Source organism: Capricornis sumatraensis, chromosome 1 (assembly GCF_032405125.1).
Source record: "Capricornis sumatraensis isolate serow.1 chromosome 1, serow.2, whole genome shotgun sequence".
In the NCBI taxonomy this organism is placed as follows: domain Eukaryota; kingdom Metazoa; phylum Chordata; class Mammalia; order Artiodactyla; family Bovidae; genus Capricornis; species Capricornis sumatraensis.
This window is the reverse complement of record NC_091069.1, coordinates 34,959,243-34,985,433: the sequence shown is the minus strand read 5'-3', so window position 1 is coordinate 34,985,433 and position 26,191 is coordinate 34,959,243. Positions and strand designations below refer to the sequence as shown.

Below are 26,191 nucleotides of genomic sequence, written 5' to 3'. Positions count from 1 at the left end.
CATTGTATTAGGTATTATAAGTAATCTACAGATGATTTAAAGTACACTAAAAGATGTGTGCTGCTGTTGCTGCTACGTCGCTTCAGTCGTGTGCGACTCTGTGCGACCCCACAGACGGCAGCCCATCAGGCTCCCCCGTCCCTGGGATCTGTACAGGTTATCTTTAAATACTGTGCCACTTTAATAGCAATATAAAGAATCTGAGCACCCAGGGATTAGGGTAACCTCAGGGGTCCTGAAACAAATCCCCTACAGATTCTGAGAGATGACTGTACTTTCATCCTTTCTTATACAAGTACCAATTTTCCTTGCCTAGAAGGGAATGCCATTATGAACTAAGGAGCCACTGCTTAGTACAGAGATGGGGCCTCACAGTTGTACAGCTCCCTCACTAACTTGTTAGGAGCCTGCAGGCCAAATTAACCTGCATTTTTTTTTTAAAGAAGAAATTAAAAAACAGCCTTCTCAGCTTTTTTGGACCAGAGGTGTGGTCCAATCCAGACAATTGTGTGCCCCAGAATACTCTGTTAGATTCAAATAGTTTCCATTGTGATCAAGAAAAAAGCTCGCTTGTCAGAACTTGCATTAACTGTACTTGGTGTACTTTGTATTAAAACTGGAAGGAGGCAAAGACAACAGCTGACTTCTTAACTAAGTAGTATAGAAAATCTTCAAAGTTCAACACAGATGTGGTCCTAATGGTCCATGAACTGGGAAAGTCTGTGACTACCTTAGGCATGCCCTATGGGAGCTTCTTTAAAAAAAAAAAAAAAGCCCTTCTTTTCCTGGTCTGTAGCAATCCCCCCAATTCCCAAAGATTTCTGGCAGAAGCATGATCTCAAGTAACTATTTAGGTTAAATGTACACTAAGAGTATAAAGTTCACTATTCTCAAGGAAAGTCTACATTTCAAACAAGAGTTTGAAAATCCAAATTTATCTGAATCAATGGGGTATCTATGGATGATAAACAAGTGCCATCCACTGGTCCTCATGTGCTTGGACAACCATTCCCTCCAATAAACACTGCACAGTGTTCATCTTCCCCAACCTGTATTGAAGCCACAGAGAACAGTAAAGAAGAGAGAATGTGAAAGTACAGAGAGAGCGAAATGGGTCTACTGAAGATTTACCAATAGTATAATGACACTCTTACAAAGGGTTGAGGAAGTCAACATCCTGTTTTATTTATAGACACACACACAAATCTACAAAGCACAGAATTTCACTTCTGCCTCATAAGCATTGGTCCTAGCCCCTTCTCTCAGAAATAAGGCACTCTGTAAATCTGTTGAATAAAGAAATATAAATGATACCAGTAGCATCTGATTTTCGACCAGAGTTTAGAGAGAACTTGGTATGGCCCTAAGAGATGCTAAGCTGGACAACCAAAAAGTGTTCTGAACTTGAGGTTCATATTAAAAGACAGTAACAAGGGGAGACATCAAAGCACAGCACACCATCAACTTTTCCTAACTGAGTCAAGGGAGAATCTGAAGGTCAAGTGGACATTTCACCCACTTCAAGCATCTTCCCAAATCCGTAACTAGCTCTTTATCAGGACGCACTTTTGCAACCCTAAATCTTAGGTAGGAACTGAGTTCAGGGTCAGAGGAGGACTCTGTTGTCATGGCCCCTGTCACAAGAGTGAAGCTGTGGTAACAAATGATTCTTATTTCTTTACATACCACTTCAACATTTTGAAAAGTAAAACTGACGAAACGCAGTCTGCTCTCTACAACATTCAAGATCTGGTCTCTATCAGCTCCACCAGCTTCAGCTCCAACAGAAACACCACATACGCAACTTTCTAGCTTGGAAAGAAAATTCCAAGATTATGCTCTGAATTCATTTGTGGTTTAGTGGGTGGGGGAGTGTTACACTTCTAAGAGAAATCACGGCCAGATAAGAAGCAGCAAAGGGTTATCACCACTGAGTAAAACTAGGGGGGCAGGTGGTCCTCAGATGCAATGAAGACAAAGGGAAGGTGACTGGCATGGCCGCAGGCTCCACAGAGAGTGACATCGAACACAATACAGGGGGACGGCACCGCCAAGTTTACAGAGGGCGTCAGGGTTGACAGTGAACACAACTGAACATTATAAATCACTGTCTTGCATAAATAAGTTTTCAACATAGTACATTTACCACAAATTGTCTTTACTGTTCAAGGAAAAGGCAAAAACACCTCTAGTTTTACCAAAGAAACTAAACCCAAGCTGTTTTCCCCTTCAAACTACTGTAACATATATGAGAAAATTTTAACTACTTTTCAGCAATTTAATCATTATGTAAATTGATATGAAGACACTAAGAATTAAATTCAAAGAAACAGATTTGTGTTATACAGACAAAAATGGGGGGAGGGGTTAGGATTCAGTGGTTTTGGACCAGCCTTTCCCATATGAACTCAATCGTTGGATAACCAAATAGCAGATGAGAGAAAGTATCAATCACAAAAAGAATGACATTTATGTGCCTCTTGAGAAAAGAACACACCACCACCTATAGTTCTGCCAAAGGAATTAAACCCAGATCTGATTAAGCCTTTTGATTTACCTGCCAATTTGAGGGAAACACATAGGAACATACTTCACGAACAATGAGTTTGCAATCAGCAAAATCTAGACTGTGGGAAACTCTAAATGTAAGTCACCTGTGTTCTTTGGGGGGGAAAAGATGGAAGGAAAGGAATAAAGGAGGAACCTATAGACCAAAAAAAAAAAAACAAGACGACTTAAAAGACATCAAATTTTTAAATAATTTATTTTAATTGGAGGCTAATTACTTTACAATTTTTGTGGTGGTTTTGCCATACATTGACATGAATACAGGTGTCCCCCCATCCTGAACCCCCCTCCCACCTCCCTCTCCATCGCATCCCTCTGGGTTGTCCCAGAGCACCAGTTTTGAGTGCCCTAATTCATGCATCGAACTTGCACCAGTCTTCTATTTTACATATGGTAATATACATGTTTCAATGCTGTTCTCTCATATCATCACATCCTCGCCTTCTCCCACGGAGTCCAAAAGTCTGTTCTTTACATCTGTGTCTCTTTCACTATCTTGAATATAGGGTCATCACTACCGTCTTTCTAAATTCCATATATATGCATTAATATGCTGTATTGGTGTTTCTCTTTCTGACTTACTTCATTCTGAATAATAGGCTCCAGTTTTGTCCACCTCATTAGAACTGACTCAAATGCATTCTTTTTTATAGCTTAGCAATACTCCATTTTGTATATGTACCACAACTTTCTTATCCATTCGTCTGCTGATGGACATCTAGGTTGCTTCCATGTCCTAGCTATTGTAAACGTTGCTGCAATGAACACTGGGGTACATGAAGACACGTCAAATTTAAAACAACAGATAAGACACAACTATAGTTGAAGGATGGGGCTTCCTTGATAGCTCAGCAGGTAAAGAATCGACCTGTAATGCAGGTGACACCAGTTCAATTCCTAGATCGGGACGATTCCCTGGAGATGGGATAGACTACCCACTCCAGCATTCTTGGGCTTCCCTGGTGGCTCAGACGGTAAAGAATCAACCTGCAATGCAGAAGGGAGACCTGGGTTCGATCCCTGAGTAGGGAAGATCCTCTGGAGAATGGAATGGCTACTCACTCCAGTATTCTGGCCTGGAGAATCCCCATGGACAGAGGAGCCTGGTAGGCTACAGTCCATGGAGTCAGAGAGTAGTACACCACTTAGCAACTTTCACTCTTCACTACATAGTTGAAGGCTACACACTTGGTTAATAAAGCTGTAAAGAATCTCAAGGGTTTTTCCTAAAACTCAGAGGAGTGCTATCCTTGATGTGAGGAAGAAGGCTGTGACTGAGACGAGGCACAGAAATTTGAAGGAGAGCTAACAGGTGACATTAGAGAGATGTCACCTGTTAGGGACAGATATTACTATTTTATAATTAAGGGAACTGAAGCTTAGTGGGTTTGAGCAACTCACCAAGGTAACACAGTAAGTGGTGGCTGCGTAGTTGTAGTTCAGACACAGACTATCTGACTACAGGCTTGAGCTCTACAGACTTGAGCTCCTGCCCAGGGTTCATTTTTTTTAAGGTTTAACTTACAAAAACTAAAGTGCATACACTTGGAGTATAACTTTTACTTGAGAGTAAAGCCCAATGAACTTTACATTTGAAACACTGCAACACTGCTTTCTTCTGATGGCTTTAATATCCATTTAAAGAGAGAAATACATAATCTCTTTAAGAAAATATGTTTGCCAGGGCAAAACCAAGTTATTAACAATTTAAGATTAACAAGAAAAGTACTTCAGAGACAACAGCAGTATGTGAGCTTTTCCTGGAACTGGGGATAAGACAGGACAATGCTTCCTATGTGATCTAGTGTTTCACTTTTCTTTTTTTACTGACCAATTAATACTTCCCCGGGGATTTATGAAGAAAGCCAAGGTATGGCTTCACTGGAAGTAAGAGATGACAAAGTATTTTCTCTCCACAGAAAAAAGAGACAGGCATGGGGTATCAGAATAGGGGCTACCATGGACATAAACTTTTAGGTTAGCTAATAAAGGGGTAAGTTTTCATAGCATCTCCAGAGCAGGCATAAAAAGACACCAGAAAGATTTGTGCGAATTAAAAGATTTTCTTAAAACTATAAAGAAAACTAGAATGAAAAAGTACTTTGATTGCAGTCAGGTTTAATGAAACTATTTGAGACTGTACTTTAAAGTAGGTCTAACTCTTTTGCATATATTCAATGTAACATCTAGCCTTGGATTTGTTTGTAAATCACAGTAGTTAGTAAATATTTGTCCTGTTAGTTTAAGAATTAGTTTTTATACCAATTACAATAGGAGTAATGATAGTAAGTGGTCGGACATGACTGAGCGACTTCACTTTCGCTTTTCACTTTCATGCACTGGAGAAGGAAATGGCAACCCACCCCAGTGTTCTTGCCTGGAGAATCCCAGGGATGGGGCAGCCTGGTGGGCTGCCATCTATGGGGTCACACAGAGTCGGATACGACTGAAGTGACTTAGCAGCAGCAACATTCCTAGAGGGCTCTGTGGTAGTCCCTGAACTAACCAGTTACAGATACCAACTCATTTACTCTTCAGAGCCACTCTTGGAAGTAGGCTGCAATTCTGTATGTACCAAAGCACACAACTAGTAAGCAACAGACCTGAAACACTGAGACTTTTATGTGCCTTGTGTGTTAATTTATGCACTGCTTTGCAGTTCAGTTCAGCCACTCAGTCGTGTCCGACTCTTTGCAACCTCATGAATTGCAGCACGCCAGGCCTCCCTGTCCATCACCAACTCCCAGAGCTCACTCAGACTCATGTCCATCAAGTCAGTGATGCCATCCAGCCATCTCTTCTTCTGTCGTCCCCTTCTCCTCCTGCCCCCAATCCCTCCCAGCATCAGAGTCTTTTCCAATGAGTCAACTCTTCGCGTGAGGTGGCCAAAGTACTGGAGTTTCAGCTTTAGCATCAGTCCTTCCAAAGAAATCCCAGGGCTGATCTCCTTCAGAATGGATTGGTTGGATCTCCTTGCAGTCCAAGGGACTCTCAAGAGTCTTCTCCAACACCACAGTTCAAAAGCATCAATGCTTCGGCGCTCAGCCTTCTTCACAGTCCAACTCTCACATCCGTACATGACCACAGGAAAAACCATAGCCTTGACTAGACAGACCTTAGTTGGCTTTGCAGTTACCTGGCAGTTAATCTTCTAGTTAGGCCAATACTGCTCTAAATTAGCACCACAATCCCCATGGTAGTGGTACAACCTTAATGGAATTCAGAAGAAACTAAGAGCTCTCTAGAGGGAATAATCTGTGTCTATTCTATTTCAGGGAAGGAAATATTAGAGGTACACTTGATCTCTATGCTTAACTTGCTGTAACTAACTCTTTGACTCATTCTCAGACAGGATTTAGCCTATAAACTATAGATTTCTCTGTTACAGTGGTTGGCACACAGTAAGTACTCAATATTGAATGAAAGTGTAAACAAATACATGAGTCAACAATCACAAAACTTTGAGACACATTGTATAATCTTCATAGTTCCAAAGAAGTAAACTGATCATCTTTAGTGGCCCACTTCTTCTTAAGTAGTTCAAAAGGCTAAACTAAAAAAAGGGTAAAAAGCAGGATCCTTGGAGAGAAGAGTGGGAGAGAAAAAGACCAGTGCAAGGAGTATGTAGCTGAGAAAACCAACAGAGAGGGTAATACGTGATGATTCAGGTTTTCTCACTAATGCCTAAATATATATGGATATTTGTATTTTATTTTCAGTTTGCTAGGAGTCACTATTATCCTGAAAGGTGAAACTATAAGGAAGATGTACCACTTCATCACCTTCATATATTACCAGGGGAAGTGGGAGGGACAGATAGGGAGTTTGAGATTGACATGTATACATTGCTAAATTTTAAACAGATAAACAAAAAGGACCTACTGTATGGTACAGGAAACTCTGCTTAATACTCTAAAATAACCTAAGAAAAGAATTTGAAAAAGAATAGATACATGTATATGTATAACTGAATCACTCTGCTGTACACCTAACACAACATTGTTAATCAATTATACTCTAATATAAGATTTTTTTTTTAAGTTTTTTAAGTCTTCTGAACTAAAAGTAAAGAAAAAAATCAGAGCAGAATTTTTTTGAATTCATGCATTCTTTTTTTTTTATTTTTTTGGTTTTTATCAACCCAGTTATTTTGGGTTGCTATTCACTAAAAGCTATAAGAATGTCAGTGTCGAGGCCATATGTTGAAAGTCAACAGGATTCTTTTTCTTCTAGCGTTCTCTCTTTTATTGGCAGGTTTTCCTAGTAAGATCTGTCATCTGGAAGAGCTCATTCTGCACAGTTGATGATTTTCCATAGGTTATGTTTTCAGGCTGAATCATAATCTTTTGTAGCCATAATCTGCTGAAATTCTCATTACATTCATAGAATATTTAAAACATTTCATTTTTTTTCAAACTGTAATGTATGAGTTTTCCCCATCTTCACAATTAAACCAATATCAAAATGTCTTGGCAGAATTAATTATAGGGTGGGAAGGGTAATTAAATTTTAGAGCTTAAAACCCCAAATCTACTACAGAGTTGTAAACTTAGAATTTTATGTACTCTTAATGAAGGTTGTCTGCATCAGCCAACCAAGTTCACAGATGTTACATTGCGTGACTTGATTCTGATTTATGGTTAAGATTGTTAGAACTTGTATTGTGCCCTTGTTACACATGTACATTGTAAATATTGCATAAGAAGACTGGAATGCAATAGCCATAAAAATAATTGCAGGCTATTACATAATCAGGAGTCTGTTTCTATCCTTTATTAGACTAGTCTCATCATACCAAGTAAAATATATACACCAAATAAAAATAGAATGAGTTCTAGAATTATATATCCTTTTCCATGTTTTCTTCAAATGTAAGATTTTAATTGCTATAATGTGGATCATAATGTTTTTTTAAAAAAATCAGCAGAAAAAACAGAGTTTGCTAAAATAATAAAAGAAATCATCTACATTGTCATGTTGTCATTCTACAGATACTATATTGGTTCAATTCAGTTGCTCACTTGTGTCCGACTCTTTGCGACCCCATGAACCACAGCACACCAGTCCTCCCTATCCATCACCAACTCCCAGAGTTTACCCAAACTTATGTCTACTGAGTCAGTAATGCTATCTAACCATCTCATCCTCTGTTGTTCCCTTCTCCTCCTGCCTTCAATCTTTTCTAGCATCAGGGTCTTTTCCAATAAGTCAAATCTTTGCATGAGGTGGCCAAAGTATTGGAGTTTCAGCTTCAACATCAGTCCTTCCAATGAATACCCAGGACTGATCTCCTTTAGGATGGACCATCCTAAAGGAGGGACTCTCCTTTTTTGCAAGGGACTCTCAAGAGTCTTCTCAACATCACACTTCAAAAGCATCAATTCTTCAGCACTCAGTTTTCTTTATACTCCAACGCTCACATCTATACATGACCACTGGAAAAACCATAGCCTTGACTAGATGGACCTTTGTTGACAAAGTAATGTCTCTGCTTTTGAATATGCTGTCTAGGTTGGTCATAACTTTCCTTCCAAGGAGTAAGCGTCTTTTATTTTTTTCTTCATTCTTTTTCTTTAATGGGTGACTAATATTCCATTGTATATGGACCACATCTTCTTTATCCATTTATCTATTGATGAACATTTAGGTTCCTTCCATAAATAATGCTGTTATGAACATTTTAGTGTATATGTCCTTTTCAAATTAGCATGTACTTTTTTTTTTGTATAAATACTCAGAAGTGGAATTGCTGGATTGTATGATATTTCTATTTTTTATATTTTTTAGGACCCGCCATACTTTTAATTTCAAGGCTGCAATCACCATCTACAGTGATTTTGGAGCCCCAAAAAAATAAAGTCAGCCACTGTTTCCACTATTTCCCCATCTATTTGCTATGAAGTGATGGGACCAGATGCCGTGATCTTCATTTTCTGAATTTTGAGCTTTAAGCCAACTTTTTCACTCTCCTCTTTCAAGAGGCTCTTTAGTTCTTCTTCCCTTTCTGCCATAAGGGTGGTGTCATCTGCATATCTAAGGTTACTGATATTTCTCCCGGCAATCTTGATTCCAGCTTGTGCTTCTTCCAGCCCAGCATTTCTCATGATGTACTCTGCATAGAAGTTAAATAAGCAGGGTGACAATATACAGCCTTGATGTACTCTTTTTCCTATTTGGAACCAGTCTGTTGTTCCATGTCCAGTTCTAACTGTTGCTTCTTGACCTGCATACAGGTTTCTCAAGAGGCAGGTCAGGTGGTCTGGTCTTCCCATCTCTTGAAGAATTTTCCACAGCTTATTGTGATTCACATAGTCGAAGGCTTTGGCACAGTCAATAAAGCAGAAGTAGATATTTTTCTGGAACTCTCTTGCTTTTTCCATGATCCAGCGGATGTTGGCAATTTGATCTCTGGTTCCTCTGCCTTTTCTAAAACCAGCCTGAACATCTGGAAGTTCACAGTTCACGTATTCCTGAAGCCTGGCTTGCAGAATTTTGAGCATTACTTTACTAGCATGTGAGATATACACAAACACCTATTTTTTTTAAAGCAAATTCTTCCTGAGTATATACTGTGTTCAGGACAGTACCCTAGAATGCAGGGAAATATAAAGAGAACATTAATTCTTCCATAAAGAGCTTAAGCTCACAAACATGATCCTTTCCTTCCTATGTACCACTAGTACTGTATCATGTCATGTCTAGACATTTGCTTTCTCCTGTAACCTACACTTCTGGCCTCCATGTGCCATCTCCAATAAATCTTTTAAAAAAATATGCATTTATTAATTTGGCTGTGCTGGGTCTAAGTTGCAGCAAGGGAGATCTTTAATTGCAGCATGCAAACTCTTAGTAGTGGCATGTGGGATCTAGTTCCCTGACCAGGGATTGAACCTCAGGGCTCCTGCATCAAGGGTGCCAAGTCTTAGCTGCTGGACTACCAGAAAGTCCTCTATTTGTGGGCTGGACTTAAGCCACTTCTAACTAAGTGAATGAAGAAGACACTGTGAGACTTTAGACACCGGGTCTGAAGCTTCCGTCTTACTCTCTCAGATTGCTTGCCCTGGAGGAAGCCTGGTGCCATGTTGTGAGGACACTCAAGCAGCCTATAGAGAAGTCCGTCTAAATGAGGAATTACGTTCTCCTGCCAACAGTCCTGTGAGTGAGCCATCATGGAAGTGGATGCTCCAGGAAGAGATAAACCTTCAGATGACTACATCACTGCCAACATCCTGACAGCCACCATATGAACGACTCTGAGCTGGAAACTCACAGCTAAGTCACTCCCAAATTCCTAACCCAGGGGAACTATGACATAATGAATGTTCACTGTTCCGAGGCATTAAGTCTTGGAATAATTTATTATGCAATAGTAAATAACTGCTATACTACCTATAGGATAAATGTCTACCAGGAAGAATGAGACTTCAGATAAAAATATAAATCTTTATGACAATATTCCCAAATAGTATGCTGCTGCTGCTAAGTCGCTTCAGTCGTGTCCAACTCTGTGCGATCCCATAGACGGCAGCCCATCAGGCTCCCCCGTCCCTGGGATTCTCCAGGCAAGAACACTGGAGTAGGTTGCCATTTCCTTCTCTAACCCAAACAGTATACCAAAGAATAAATAGCCTCTTAACCTGTGGTATCACTGATATGATTAGAAAGCACAATGAGGACACACATCATATTTATTAAGGTTTCCCCCATACACATCCTCAGTATCAAGTATGGAGCCTAATACAGTAACAATTCAATAATATTTGTTGAATGGATGGACCCCTTTCTGAGGATGGCTCTGAAGCAGATTTTCTTACAATATAATAGATTTTACAGCCCTGAGTTTCTTAGCAAAAGACAAGACTAGGCATGACAAATGGAGTTAGAATACAATTCCTTAAAACCCTCTACACTCAATATTTTTGTTTTTTTTTTTTTTACCCTTCTTATTGAAAAATACAACTACAAGTACAGAAACTGACGCACAAAAATATCTATAGCTGAGTGAATTACTAAAAGACAAACACCCTCAAAAGAACCTCCCAGGTCAAAAAATAGAACCTTGTCAGCTATCCCAAGAGCCCCTCCAAACACAGCATGTGTGCAGATATAGTTTCCTTACATCCCATATCTAAGCAAGGAAAGAACCAGACTATTTATGCTTAGAAAAGAGAGAGGAGATTAAAGGAGAATCAGATCCAAGGGGTGACTCTCGTCATGGCCGGGATCTCATGAGCAGAGTTCCCACAGCATTAAGACCTGGCTGCCAACTGTAAAACCTGTGGGTGAGAAGCAAGAGCTGTGTGATAGGATCATGAATGGGAAGACCCTTAATGTGAATCTACTACCTTTTTTTCCTTAAAATTTTAATACATAGCATAAAAGAGGCATGGATGGAATTCCTGAATGAGATCTAATGGTGGCAACAGGTTCAGGCCTCACATTGAAAATCAGACAGCACTCTTGCTTTGTAGATTTTAATTTTAGGGAGCTTTATGCCACATTATTCACTAAAATTAAACTGCCTTGAACTGTTGGGTTATTGTTTAATAATGAAACAGCTGATAGTGTGCTAACAAGGTAAATAAGTTGAATTTCAGGTAAAAAAAATTTTTTTTACTGAGATTATGGATTGCCTGAATGTTCTAGCATAAAATCTCAGTTCTGTGCCTGTTAATCCTCAGCATATGGGATTATGACAAATTTCCTAAAAGAGATCAACTGTCAACTAAACAGTAGAGTATTGTAATCATTCAAAATGACTGAAAAACTGAAAAAGAATAGCCTCATGTTGATTTCCAATTTTTCTGCAACATCAGTTATGGAACCTAGAAAAGACTAAATCATTCTAAAACTACTGTGGGAACTCACTTAACTATATTCAGGGTGGAAAACAGATTTTATGCAGCCTTAACAGGGCTCATAAGTCTTGCTCTTTAATGATGTAATTGTTTAGAGGTGCTAATAAAGTTCCCTGGACAGGCTATAATAGATTTCAAATGAAACAAGGCTAGATGACTCTACCAGTCTACAAAGCAGGACACATGTGACCACAGGATACGCAAGACTGAAGCAGGTTCCATTCACGGCCAAGTGACTTGCTGAAGTAACTTTTTAGAGAGGGGTGGAGGTGGAATGTATTTGCCCCCAAAAGTTTCTGTCAAAAATAGAAGTATTTTCATAATTCTATCAGAGGCTAGACAGAACTATGTTGATCTACAAATGTGTAACAATAAAGTTCCTCCCTCTTGTTCCTGTTCTACTATATCAGAGGCTAGACAGACCTATGAATGTGTATCAGTAAAATTCCTTCCCTTTGCACCAAGAAACAGGTCTGCTCTACCACTAGTTTGCACGACAATCTCTCATGGTGGAAAGAGCCTGGGTTTTCAAGTGAGACAAACCTGAACAGAAACCCTGTACTCTGCCACATATAGATAAGGTAACCTGCATAACCCAGTTAACTTCTCTCAGCTTTAGTTTTAATATCAAATTATTCATTGTTAGGGGAAAAAAGTGAAAGTGCTATAATTGATTTTTATATATTGATCCTGTATCTTGCAACATGACAAAATTCATGTATTAGTTCTAGAAACATTTTTGTAGATTCCTTAGGTTTTTCTACATAATAATCATATCCTCTGTGCATAAAAACAGTTGCTTCTTCCTTTCTACTCTGTGTGCCTTTTATTCCTTTTTCTTGCCTTATTGCACTGACTAGAAACTCCAGTAATGAACAGTATTGGTGAAAGTAAACATCCTTGCCTTGCTATTAACCTTAAAGGAAAAACAGTGGTCTTTTCCACCATTAAGTATAATATTAACTATAGACTTTTCAGAGATACAAGTTACCGGTGAGGAAGTCCCTTTTTAGTCCTGGGTTTTTATCTGGAGACTTTTATCAGGAATGGATGTTTGGTTCTGCCAAATGTTCTTTCTGTGCCTATTAAGATGATCATACACTCTTTCTTTTTTTTGTTTGGTAATACGGTGAATCATATTGTTGGTTTTTTAAACATGCAGCCTATCTTGCATCCCTGGGATAAACTCCACTTAGTCATGATATATGGTACCTTTTTTTTATGTATTACTGTATTGAATTTCAATACAATACAAAATTTTATTTTGAATTTTGCATCTATATTCATAAAAGACATTCATTTGTATTTTTCTTTTCTTGTAATATCTTTGTTTGATTTTTGTTATCAGGTAATGATATCCTCACAAAATTAGTCAGAAAGCATTCTCTCTTTTCCAATTTTCCAAAAGAATGTGTAGAATTCATGTATTATTTTTCCTTAAATAACTGATGAACCTAACCAGTGAAGGCATCATGTGCCTATAGTTTCCTTTACAGGAAGGTATTTAACCATTAACTATGACAGACACAAGACTATTCAAGTTAGCCATTTCTTCTTGAATGTGTTTTGGTAAACACTGAAAATTTTTTAAAATACAAGAACACATACGCCAACACGTCACTGCCCATCAGAGTGATGATGACATGTTACCACACCATGTAGCCTCTAGAAAACTTCACTACTCAATCTAGAGGTAAATAAATTCTTAATTTTATTTTGAACATAGTTTTTACTTCATGGACCCTCTAAAATGGTCTTGGTGACACCAGGAGTCCGAGGACCATACTTTTGCTGAGTACTAGGCTATGCAATAGAGGTTAAGAATAGCATCACCATCAATATTCCAGGATTTTATGTTAAAGACTATTTTCATGAAGTAGCCACATACTGAACAGATATTCAAAGCAGTATAGACTACTTTTCCAGAGTTAGCACAAAGTTTGAAAAACCTAAATTATTGTTCATCTTGCTTCAAGGGAGCCAAAGCTTTTTATAAGCACCCTTGGAACAAAGAATGACACCAACATTGTTTCTGGGTGTCACCCATTTCAACAATACGGTCATCATATTAAAAAAAAAAAAAGCTGCAGTAAATGGATTCAGGAAAGGAATGGGATCTTCAGAAAAATAGTAGAAAGAGGGCAAATATCACTATGACATTATTTTGTAATGAAACTAAGATCAAAATATAAGTGCACTGTTAAAATTTGTTTTAAAATATTTTATAAAAGAAAAAACAAAATCCCTCTCTACCAGTTCTGTATTAGATGCCATCCTAATCAAGGGCTGAAGTTTCCTTTTGCTACTCCAAATCCTGGTGGTGCATTTATAGAGAAAAAAAGGAGACTGAAATATTGTCTAACAGTGAATACAACACCCAGCTCAGCGAAAAAGAACAAAACTGAAAACCCCAGGATACTTAAGAGATTGCTGTGTCTCAGGATAAGGGAGGCAAGGGCAGCCAGGGTCCTAGAAGACAAGATATGAGCCAGAACAGTACTTCTCAAAATATCTACGATAAAGGAGACGCTACTGTTTGTTTGCTTTTTTTCTAATCCTTCACAGATTGATGGCTTCATAAAATACATTAAAAATGAGTTATTATAAAGAGAAAAAAATTTAAACATCAAAACGCAAACCCAGTATTTTTATCATTACAGTCAACAGACATATGATTATTCTGTCAAATTGCTTTAAATGCTTCTAAAGACTATCAATTCTGTACTTATTTCTTCATGAGTAAAAACATATACCTTGGATAGCACTGACTAGAAGGTTCTGACTATACAGTTTCCTCTCCTCCACTTTCTCAGGTTGATCAATGAGTTAGGTGAGTAAGCACACCACCTACATGTATGAAAACTTCATCGAGTCTGAAACACGGTCACCTTGAACCTTAATATTCAGATCTACATTCCTTGAACCCTGACTACCGGCCTCATTTCCCTCTTCCTTCTCCCTAGTCATTTTATATATTGTTTCCTGGCAGATTTCTCTTCCTGAATACAATCCCAATCATAGTACTACTCAAAACAGTCACTAAACTCCATGGTTGAATATTTAAGACTCTATCTATATCATTCCCACCTCTGGTGGCTCAGAGGTTAAAGCGTCTGTCCGCAATGTGGGAGACCTGGGTTCGATCCCTGGGTCAGGAAGATCCCCTGGAGAAGGAAATGGCAACCCACTTCAGTATTCTTGTCTGAAGAATCCCACGGATGGAGGAGCCTGGTGGGCTACAGTCCACAATGTCGCAAAGAGTTGGACACGACTGAGCGACTTCACTTTCACTTCTTTCACTTTCTATATCATTATGTATATTTAAAAATGCCTCTTCTTTCTTATGTCACACATATTCTGTCATTTAAGCAAACTAAACTGTTCCACTATTCTCCAAATGTTCTTTCCTTGCCACCTAAAACCATGCTCATACTTTCTCTACCAAAACAAGTCTTTTAGGCCCATCTCAAATATCACCTCCTTTATAAAGGTCTTTTCTACCTAGATGTAATCTCTCACCAATCCACTAAAGAACTCTGTACTTCTCTTATGGTACTTAATTTATTATGACTTGCATTACTATTGTCTATGCAATCATACACACCAAACCAGATTTTACTTTTATTTGAATTGTATGCACACTGATTGATGAAAACACATTAACAGTAACAGATGACAGTGATAAACTGACACTACCCCTGTCAAGTGCCAGGCAATAACTTTATGATGTGAGTAGGGGAAATGTCACCATTGAGAAAACAGCTCCAAAAAAAAAAAAAGAGTCAACCTGTAATGATCATATCTTACAATTCTTGTTACCCTCACTGAACTATCTGGTTTCAATCCACACTTTCCTTTCTGAATTATAGGTGGCAATATTTCCCCCATAAACGAGCTGGGGGGAACAAAAAAGAAATCAATATTAAGGGATTCATCTATACTTTCCCTTAAAAAACCAATTACATAAAACAGGATTAATAAAATAAGGAGGTTTAGTTTTTCTTCACAAGCTCAATAAATACAAATTAATGGTGATGATCAGAGTTCTAATGAACATTGACCTGATCAATCCTATCTGAAGCTTTGTGCATATTTCCGGGCACCACAGTTTAAGAGAGATGCCAGCAATCTGGAATACCTACTGAAGAGAAGTACAAGGATACAGAAGGATTTAAAGACTTATGACATATAAGTAGAAAGGACAAAAGATGCCTAGCCTACAAAAGAACAGAATCTCTGGCTGTTTGAATATAAGTGCTTCTGCTATAAAGTGAAAAATTGCATTCCTTTAAAAAACTGCATTCTAATAAATCACACGTTAAAAATAAGAGGCTTATGAGAAAACTATGGCAAGTCTAGACTTTACCTTACAGTTGCCTGTACAACTCTGTAACTGTAGCATTAACAAAAACCAAAGTATATCCAGTGAAACTACTAATATACCTAAAATAACATGCTATAGTTGTAATAAACAAAGAATCATTATACTAAGTATAGGACTTTTAAAAAGCTGAAGATAACTTAATGAAAGGGGCGACAAGGAAAGCCTGAAACAGCTGAGTTACAGGAAAACGTAGAGGGACATCATCATTAGAAGTTATAGCGGAGAAGCAGGTTTTGGACAAAATGTAATGATGCCAGAGAGAAAGAGCTCTGGCTTATTGTCTTATGTTTGTTTCTTTTCCACAAAGATGGGAAGAAGCTATGCAGTAAATACTTAAAAACAGAATGTACAGCAAAACTGAGCCAAGTGGAAGGAATGACGTGAATGGACATTGGGTGCCATACAAGAACCCTTCACAGATTGCTAAATTCATCTGCACTAGTGAACTTTCATCCAGCTGCTATTTGGTGGTCAACCTATTAACTATAAACCATGGCAACTTTTGCCTTCTACTGATATACTTCCACTATTTATCAATCATGTATGAACTAATTCATGATACTAAAGCATTGTTATGTAATAGAATACATTCTACTTGAAGAACTAACAAGATATATGGGGACAAGGCAACAAAGCTGGTCAACTAATAGTGATCTGAGACACAGCTCCACTATAAAATTATAATTTAGAGGAAAAAACAAAAGCATACCATAAAAAAAATAAAAGCAAAAGAAAACAGTAAAACAATAAAACCAAAACGAGAAATTTCACAGAAGCTGCCTGTGACTATTCTTCATTTTCTGTAGGGAAAAATATTATGTTCAGATTACCATAAATTATATACAAAAATTTGGGGCAAGTGAAAATTTGGGTTTTGAATTCTAGATTGGGGGAAAACAGGACAAAAGAAAAAAGAAGCAGTAACTATAACTCTATCTTAATTTCAATGAAGTGCTTTCTTCCTAGAACACAATAAATTCAATACTTTGAAATATAAATTAATGACTAAATAAAATCAAAACCATTTCTATTCTGCACTTACTCCAAGCTCAGAAGTGTATTAAGTACTACCATCTTCATCATCTCACTGATATTCCCAACAACCCAATATGGTATGCAATAGCCTGACCACATTTTAACAGTTAGGGGAACTAAGACTTGGAAGAGAACTTAGTAAATTATATGCTGCTAACAGACTGTTTAAGAGAGAAGGTGGAATAAAGGGAGGAAGAAAATAAGGAAGGAAAGGAAGAGAGGAAGAAGAAAAGAGGCAGGGAGACTACAACCAAGCTCAAGGTACTAGTTAAATAAAAATAAACAGACCACAGTATTAAAAAACAACTTGAACTCCGTGAACCAAATCTTTTTTTTCTCATCTTTCTATGATGATACTGTGAAGCAATATTTATCCCACTTTCCATCCTATAATTTAGGAAAGGGGACTGGCAAACAACTGCCCACAGTCTAAAGCCAATTTAATGTCTGGTTTTTTGTAAATAAAGTTTTATTGGGACCTAGACATAATCATTCATTTAGATACTGTCATAGCTGCTTTCATGCAGTGACAACAGAGTTAAGTAGGTGATGGAGACCACATGGCCTGCAAGCCTAAAATTTTACTATCGTGCCCTCTAGTGCAGACATCTAGAGCCCCTGATCTAGAGTATGCTTTTCTCTAAGCCCTGATTCTCTACAGAAGGGAGGTGGGAAAAGGACAATGAACTAAAAGCAGTCATTTGTCTCCTCCTTAATGAAGGAAGAAAGGGAAATATCCTGCAGGCTATTTCTAGACCATCTCACTAGTTTCCACATGATTAAGTCTCAAATCCAAATTTGGCTCAATTTTAGCAATGATAAATCAGAATTATTACTGGAATAAACAGCACTCTACTTTTATGGCACTTTCTTCCAGGTACACATTCCTACTTTTATAAAAGTATGCCTACTCCTATTTGATTAGACAGAAACTATTTCCTTTCAGATAAGAGGAGGGTTTCCCGGGAATTTTTTATGGTCTTTCAAGCACCAGACAGCTGTTTTAAGACTAGATTTCACAGGAGTGAATTAAAGCAGTCTTTATTTATAAAAGCTGCTTATTAAGTGTGACTTTATTAGATCCAAAAGATTTCATAAACTAAAAAGTTTCAAACTTTGAAGCATCATCTAATGAATGGTTCAGATAAAAAAATTTTATAAGGATAAAATTTATTTTCACTAAATAAAAATTCATTGAATTTATATTCATTTACCAGGATCAGGGGGATTTTTAATATTTGCTATCTTATGTTTTCTGAGAAACAACTACAATCAATATATTATATATCACTCTAACAAAGCTTGCTATATTTTTAAAAAGAAACTATTTGGGGGAAGTTATCAGTTTCCTTCCTAGCAAATATGCAAAATTAAATGGACTTTCAAACAGTTCTGTATAATAAAGGACAAAGCAAGTATTCATCCAAAGTGGGGGAAAAATCCAGGGAGATTAATCAGCCTAATTCTCTTCTTCTGGCTGCACAGAATGCAAAATCCTCCCCTCTTCCTAAAGGAAGGTAAGAAGAGTGAGGAATTTTAAAACTGCAAATTAACTAAAATTCAGTCTTCCGATGACAAGTCACAAAATGTGACTATCATACACACACTTCTTAAATGATCATGCTATTACCTCTTTCCCCCTACTATATAAAAGAATGATAGCAGCCCACTCTTACCACCTTTACTGAACACAGTACTGGAAGTCCTAGTCATAGCAATCAGCTAAGAAAAAGAAATAAAAGGAATCCAAATCGGGAAGAAGTAAAATTGTCACTGTTTGCAGATGACATGATAATATACGTAGAAAATCCTAAAGATAACAGAAAAAGACTACTAGAGCTCATCAATGAATTCACTAAAGATGCAGAATACAAAATTCATATACAGAAATCCATTGCATATCAACACACTAACAAAGAACTACCAGAGAAAGAAATCAAGAAAATAACTGCATTTATAATCACATCTATAAAAAAAAGATAACTCGGTATAAACTTACCTAAGGAAGTAAAACACCTTTATTCAGAAAACTATAAGTCACTGATGAAAGACACTGAAGATGACACAACAGATGGAAAGATATAAAATGTTCATACACTGGAAGAATTAAATCATTAATTCTTGATCATACAACACAAGGCAACCCACAGATTCACTACAACACCCATCAAAATATCAATGGCATTTTCCCACAGAACTAGAACAGAGAATTCTAAAATTTGTATGAAAACACAAAAGACCCCAAATAGCCAAAAGAATCTTAAGAAAGAGGGACAAAGCTGGAGGGATCACATGCCCTGTCTTCAGACTACACTACAAATCTACAGTAATCAAAATAGTATGGTACTGACACAAAAACAGACCTACAGATCAATGGAACAGAACAAAGTCCAGAAATAAACCCACATACTTATGGTCAATTAATATATGACAAAGGAGGCAAGAATATACAATGAAGAAAAGACAGTCTCTTCAATAAACTGTGCTTGGAAAATTGGACAGCTATTTGTAAAAGAATGAAATATGAACATTTTCTTACATCATATACAAAAATAAACTCAAAATGAAGTAAAGACCTAAATGTAAGCTCTGAAATCATAAAACTCCTACAAGAAAACATAGGCCGAACACTTTTTGACATAAATCACAGCAGTATTTTTTGGATCTGTCTCCTAAGGCAAAGAAAACAAAAGGAAAAATAAATCAACAGGACCTAATTCAACTTAAAAGCTTATGTACAGCAAAGGAAACCATCAACAAAATGAAAAATGGGAGAAAATATTTTCAAATGATATAACCAATAAGGGGTTAATATCCAAAGTATACAAACAGCTCATATAACCCAATATCAAAAAAAAAAAAAAAAACATACAAATAGCTCTACAACTCAATAAAAAAAATCAAATAAAAAAGACCTAAATAGAAGGGGCAGAAGATCTAAACAGACATTTCTCCAAAGAATACATACAGATGGCCAACAGGTACATGATAAGATGCTCAACACTGCTAACTATTAGAGAAATGTAAGTCAAAACTACAATAAGGTATCACCTCACAAAAATCAGAATGGCCATCGTCAAAAAGTCTACAAATAATAAATGCTGGAGAGGGTATGGCGAAAAATGAACCTGCCTACACTGATATTTTCTGTCCTGTTGTTTTACTCTCTTTGCAGGAACTAAAAGATCCAGAAAGACATTAGTGCTGCAAGGTAGGCGTTTTACTTAGAGTAGAAAAAGTACTTCATTGTACTTTGGGAGAGGAAAAAAAAAACACTTTCCAATTTTGCCAAATAAGTTCTACCTTTTTCCTATCTGACTGGCAAGGAAAGTAAGGGCATAACAACATAAAGATAGAATTCTTAGAACAGAAAATACAGAAATTTGATTTTGAAGAGGGAAAAAAATTACATAGATTATGATCCAAGAAGTGTTTTTTTTTCTTCCTTTGACCTTCAAGAACATGAGCAGAGGCAACACTAAGTTTAAATAAACAGGATAACCATTCAAACTGATAAGGCCCAACAGATCAAAACAAAGACACTGTAACTATAAATTAAGGATTAAAGTGACTATGTGAATAATAATCCTCTCGTATACTGTTAAATTTTGTTTTAAATGAGCAGAAATAGAGTTTTAACTGGACATATGGAAGTCAGTGAGTCTGTTATGTAAGAGTCTCCAAGGAGACTTTGTTATTCTAATAGAGCACCGTAACTGTTGAAACCAAATTAATTATGCTTGGTAATTATAGGTCTAATATGTATATTTTCCACAACAGGAGTATTGAGAAACTAATATAAATTGCTAACTTTCATTCTCACTTGGATTTCACAACTCTTGGATACAGAGTGGGAAAACAGTCAACTAGAAATTAAAAATGAAAATTTAATGAGGCACAAAAATCCCATGTTTTACTTAGGGGGTAAAAAAACTAATAAATCCCATGGGTAGAATGCTAAAAAAAAAAAGTCCTAATATTTCCTATGGTCTATAGTTTATATTCTATCAGACTATACTTTAATTCCAATCACTATCAAGAATAATCTCATGTTATTTATGACTACAATAATACACAGGAATATTTGCATGAGGATTTTGTCTTCTCTCTAGACTGTAATAAATATGATTAACTCTCTGAATAACATCAAATTTGGAAGGCAGAAATTTTTCTCACGTTACAGCAAAGCTATATCACCACAGGCTAAATATGGCTGAGGCGATACCCAAAACCACATCCACGATAAACTTAGGCCCCTGTCTCAAGGGTTCTTGTTCAGAACTTGCCAGTTCACTGGTCCATAGTTTCTTTCACCTGACTTTCCTGGTGGCTCAGTGGTAAAGAATCCACCTGCCAATGCAGGAGACCCAAGTTCGATGCGTGGGTTGGGAAGATCCCCTGGAGAAAGAAATGGCAACCCACCCCAGTATTCTTGCCTGGAGAATCCCATGGACAGAGTACTCTGGTGGATTACAGTGCATGGGGTCACAAAGAGTCAGACACAACTGAGCCACTAAACAACAACAATCACAGCCTGGTGTGGATTTGGGTTCCACCTCTCCTCTACAAAGCATTTTGCAGACCCCTTCCCAAAGCAGCGGCTCCCAAGCCATCCCCTGCCCTCATTGTATTTTAAAGTACCATATACACTGGCCTAATTCAATTCTGGATCTCTCTAGGGCAGTCCAACTTTGAAGATGCCTGAGATCAAGTGCTAACATAAATAAAGAAAATGAAATGCCCTGTAGCACAAAATAGTTAATATGCAATCCTACTTAGAGACAAAATGAATATTAAGGTAATTTTGAAAAGTCTTTCATCCCCAGAAGATCATTAACTAAAGGCAGTCTTTTTCCCAAGGTTTAATTTGTTTATACTAGTTTTATCTTATATGGAAAGTCCATTTTGAATTTATTTTTTAGGGCTATGATTTTAGCTCTTAGGTAACTAACTCACTGGATCTTCATGCAATAAAATTTTTAATAGAATTCATCATCTAAACAAAATGTTGGCAAAACATACAAATATTCAAAGTTAAATAATGACTTAAAAAGCTCAAATGCAATCTCATAGTGATAATCATACATTTTTACCTTGAGCAGGTACGTGGGAATATTGCTGAAATCCACTGGCAACTTCAAAAGGAAACGAGCTGAAAATTCACCAGTCTGCAAGAAATAAAAAAGGTTTAATAATAAGATTAAAATACAAAATAGATTATGAAGTGACAATTATAGCCAAGGCCACAAGTTCAACCTATTTGAACTGTAGGCATCTTCAATTTGGGTTTCCTAACATCAAACAAGAAAAGAAAGTTGGAAAAGTAGGGGAGGATCAAAAAGCATTATTAAATTATTAGTTACTAAAAAATACAATTAGAATTTTTAATCTGCATTTTAAATGTGCACTAGAATTATAATGCAGTAGTATTACCTTTCTGTTTTTTAACAGTATGAAAAGAATACATGAATGTGTGATTTTTTTAAATCTAAACAATAGGCACAGACCTGCCCATTCCGATTTTACTAAAGCTTCAGACCATTTCACTAATATTTATAACCCATAGGCTACTGACATAAATCACCATCCTTTCTACTACATCTGGAAGTAAGAACAAAGATCAAACTTCTATCCACATATATAAAGGAGTATATCAGCAGGTACCCCAAATAAGACTCTAAACTCCTGATGATCTGTTAATATCATCATCAACTAAAATTTTTCAGCAGTTCTATGAACTAGTCTCTACAGGAAAGATGTACAGAGGTTTTGTGATTTAAAACATTCAACCAAGTTAAATAATAACTTCTATTTTTTTTCTAAAACAGAAAACTCATGTAAAAGAAAAAAGTTTCCCTCTCAATTTAAAATGGGAAATCATCATAATTTATTATATTTTTTATGATGGGAAAGACTAAGGAATGACATTTTAAAAAAAAAGAAAAACAACTCTGTCATGGTCTAGAAGGAAGGGTTTTTCCACCTGTGCTATGCAGACACTTCAGAGTTCTAAGAAGGTGAAGGTGAAGTTGCTCAGTCGTGTCGGACTCTTTGCGACCCTGTGGACTGTAACCTACTAGGCTTCTCCGTCCATGGGATTCTCCAGGCAAGAATACTGCAGTGGATTGCCATTTCCTTCTCCAGGGGATCTTCCTGACCCAGGGATTGAACCCGGGTCTCCCGCATTGAAGGCAGACGCTTTAACCTCTGAGCCACCAGAGTTCTAAGAAACTTCTGCAAAGGCAACAAAGAGGGGCGCTGAGGTAGTGAGGTTCTAGGTCTTTCAAGTCTCTCTGACACCAAGCCTGCAGTGCAGCTTGGGATTTCCTTATGATACCATGGGTTTTCTTACGATGTGCTGTTTGAACAAAGAACTCTTGGGATGAGCTAGAACTACTCTAAAGAGTGGTCTCTGCCTTTTTCATATTATGACCACTATAGAGCTCCCTGAATCTCTACCTCTCCCCTCCTGATAAAACAAGCACTTCAAACTCCCTAACACATCTTTAAATACAGCAAGCATTTATAAATATTTTTTTATGGATGGGTGGATGAACACACTTAAGGATGTATGCACACCTCTTACATAAGATTTCACAAGAGTCACCACTCCTTTCTACAAATACCCATGTGACTGGCTTCAAGGTCCTGGCCCTAACTGTGACCTAAAACCTTGAAAATGCAAACAGAAATATAAACCTTGAGCTCAAAAGATAAAAATGATAGCTACCACCCACATATTTGTGTTTGTTTTACTGCATGCAACATTTTTTAACTAACATCAATCTCTGGCTAAGGACAGAGTACTTCTTCAATCCCACAAGCCTAATCCCATGACAGAAAAGGCAGAAAACAGAGAACCGAATGGCCAGAATCAATGCTGAGGTCCCAGAAGTCATCATGCCACAAGGAATGCCAATGGTGAGAAATGATGCTACTCCTTAGGGCTCAGCAGCTGTGCTCTTCCTTTGATATTTATTCCTCTTTTCAGTAAATGCTAATTCCATTCTTCTGGTCTCTCAAGCCAGAAACCTCAGAATCATCTTTGACACAGTATGGAACCCTAATTGCACAGGCTACTCACAACCGAACACTTAAGAGAACAGTTAAGAGCCACTTAAGGGTCTATAAACAGCTCGTCATGATGGACGGGAGAAGAAGGTTTGTGAAAGAGTCTGATAAAATTCTTACCTTCTGTTATAGTCCCAGATTACTAGAAAGTGTGGTTTTAGTGTTCTGTGAAGCTGCTAGAGGACTAACATACCCAGTGAAGTGTTAAGTACAAGAGGTCATACTTTGAAACGGGTATGTATGGGAGAAACAGAATTATACAGGAACTTACAAGAGGGAAATATGAGGCTTTTCTGCAGGCTCAGAGGGTAAAAAGTCTGCCAGCAATGCAGGAGACCTGGGTTCCATCCCTGGGTCGGGAAGATCCCCTGGAGAAGGAAATGGCAACCCATTCCAGTGTTCTTGCCTGTAGAATCCCATGGACGGAGGACATTGGCAGGCTACAGTCCATGGGGTCGCAGAATTGGACACAACGGAGCAACTAACACATAAGAGGGTAATCCAGCCCAGTGAGATTTTGGAAAGAACAGAAGTCTCCCTTGAGTGATGCATACAGGGCTATAGAGGGAGGAAGACTCATCAAAGAATACAGGTTCCCAGCAATGGTCCCCCTTATCCATCTTCTGTAAACTCTACTTTTTCCTCTTTACCCACTCACTCCCATTAGCGTGCAAACATCATCTGAAAGGTCTCTTCAAGTCCCATCTCATTTCTCTGTTCTACTATACAAAATTATCTTCTCTAGAGATTAGTCTATATTTGAGGTCTACATTTTCTCTTTTATTTTTCTCTCCAAAAGCCTCTTAAGTCAGCCCTGCCGCCACATCCCTCTCCCAAAGCAGCTCACAAAGGTCACCAGTGACCACACCATTGCCAAATCTAATGTCCTTTCTCAGTCTTTATCTTCTAGCTGTTCTATCAGCAGCATTCCAGCATAGCTGATCACTCTTTTCCTGGAACTTTCTCTACTTGATTTCCAAGAGCCAGTCTCTCTGAGCTTTTTATTTCACTGGCCCTCCCTCTGGTCTCCCCAACCTCTTAACACTGTTGGGTACCAGTGCTTCTCCCCAAGACCTCTTTTCTTTACCCAGGTGACCAGGTGACTTCATCCAGGTTCCTGATTTTATGCCTGGATGGTTCTCAAATATTTTATCTCCATCTCAGATCTTTTTCTACTTCAAGTTTCATTTATTCAGCTATGACAACAAAAACCCAAATCTTGATTTTGTACTTTCCTTTTGATATTCATTCCTCCTTTCAGAGAATGGCGATTTCATTCTATCTCTCAAGCCAAAAAACTTCAGCATCACTCTTGACTTTTATGTTTCTCTTGCTTCCACATTCCAAGTGGCAGCAAATCCTGCTGGCTCTACTGTCAATTTATATCCTCAGTCCAGCCACATTTCACCACCTCCATAGCCGTCTGACCTGAGCCATTGTTATCTCCAGCCTGGATGACTGCAACCACACCTAAACGCTTCAGCCATCACTCATGTGCAACTGATTCCCATCACCACAGGAAGAGAGATCCTTTCAATGTTCATCAGATTACGTTTCTCCTTGGCTCAAAAGTCTCAGATGGTAGGGATTTAGCTTCTTCATAGAGGCATCTGACAAGGTAACAACTGATCAAAAATGTGAAAGAGGTGAAGAAGTAAACCATATGAAACATGGGCGGAAATATCTCAGGTAAAGAGAACAAGCGTAAAAAGGCTTGATGCAGGAGTCCACCTGAATGTTCAAGAAACAGCAACAAGGTCAGTGTCTCTGGCATAAATATGCACTAACACTGATCTCAGGTCTCCTAGAAACTTCCCCAGTGTGCACCACTGCTAAACCCCTGTAGGCTATGCAAGAATCACTCATAAAATGAGTGAACATTAAATGCCTACCAGATAAACTCCCTACCAATCAATAAATAGCCATTTTACCTACTAGCCTAAAAATGTCAACCTGTAGGTTAAAATGTTAAAGTTAACAAACTCCGATCTTTTAGTTTGTTAGACTCAAAGGCTCTTAGACTATTTTTGAAAACAACAACAAAAGAAGTGAAATGTGCAATTTAAAAAATTAAAAACTCTTCTACATATAAGGTAATCGGAAGATATTCACATATTTAGCCCTTGGACTCATTTGAACTGCCAGTTATTTTAGTCCATGGGCTGCATTTTAGCTCTTTTGCCCTATTTTAGCTTGCACAATGTATTTTTATTCTACTGGCTATTTTTGCCCAACATTCTTTTTAAAATGCTCAGACGGTCCCTACTTTATCCCT

The 26,191-nt window shown here is 37.6% G+C and overlaps 1 protein-coding gene across 1 annotated transcript in view; it reads right to left on the bottom strand.

Moving 5' to 3' along the window:
• Positions 1-26,191, bottom strand: part of BABAM2 (BRISC and BRCA1 A complex member 2) — a 401,827-nt gene that overhangs the window by 245,488 nt on the left and 130,148 nt on the right. Inside the window, exon 6 of the mRNA XM_068969662.1 lies at positions 21,939-22,013. Coding sequence (XP_068825763.1) covers positions 21,939-22,013 — 75 coding nt within the window. The remainder of the gene's footprint in view (positions 1-21,938; positions 22,014-26,191) is intronic.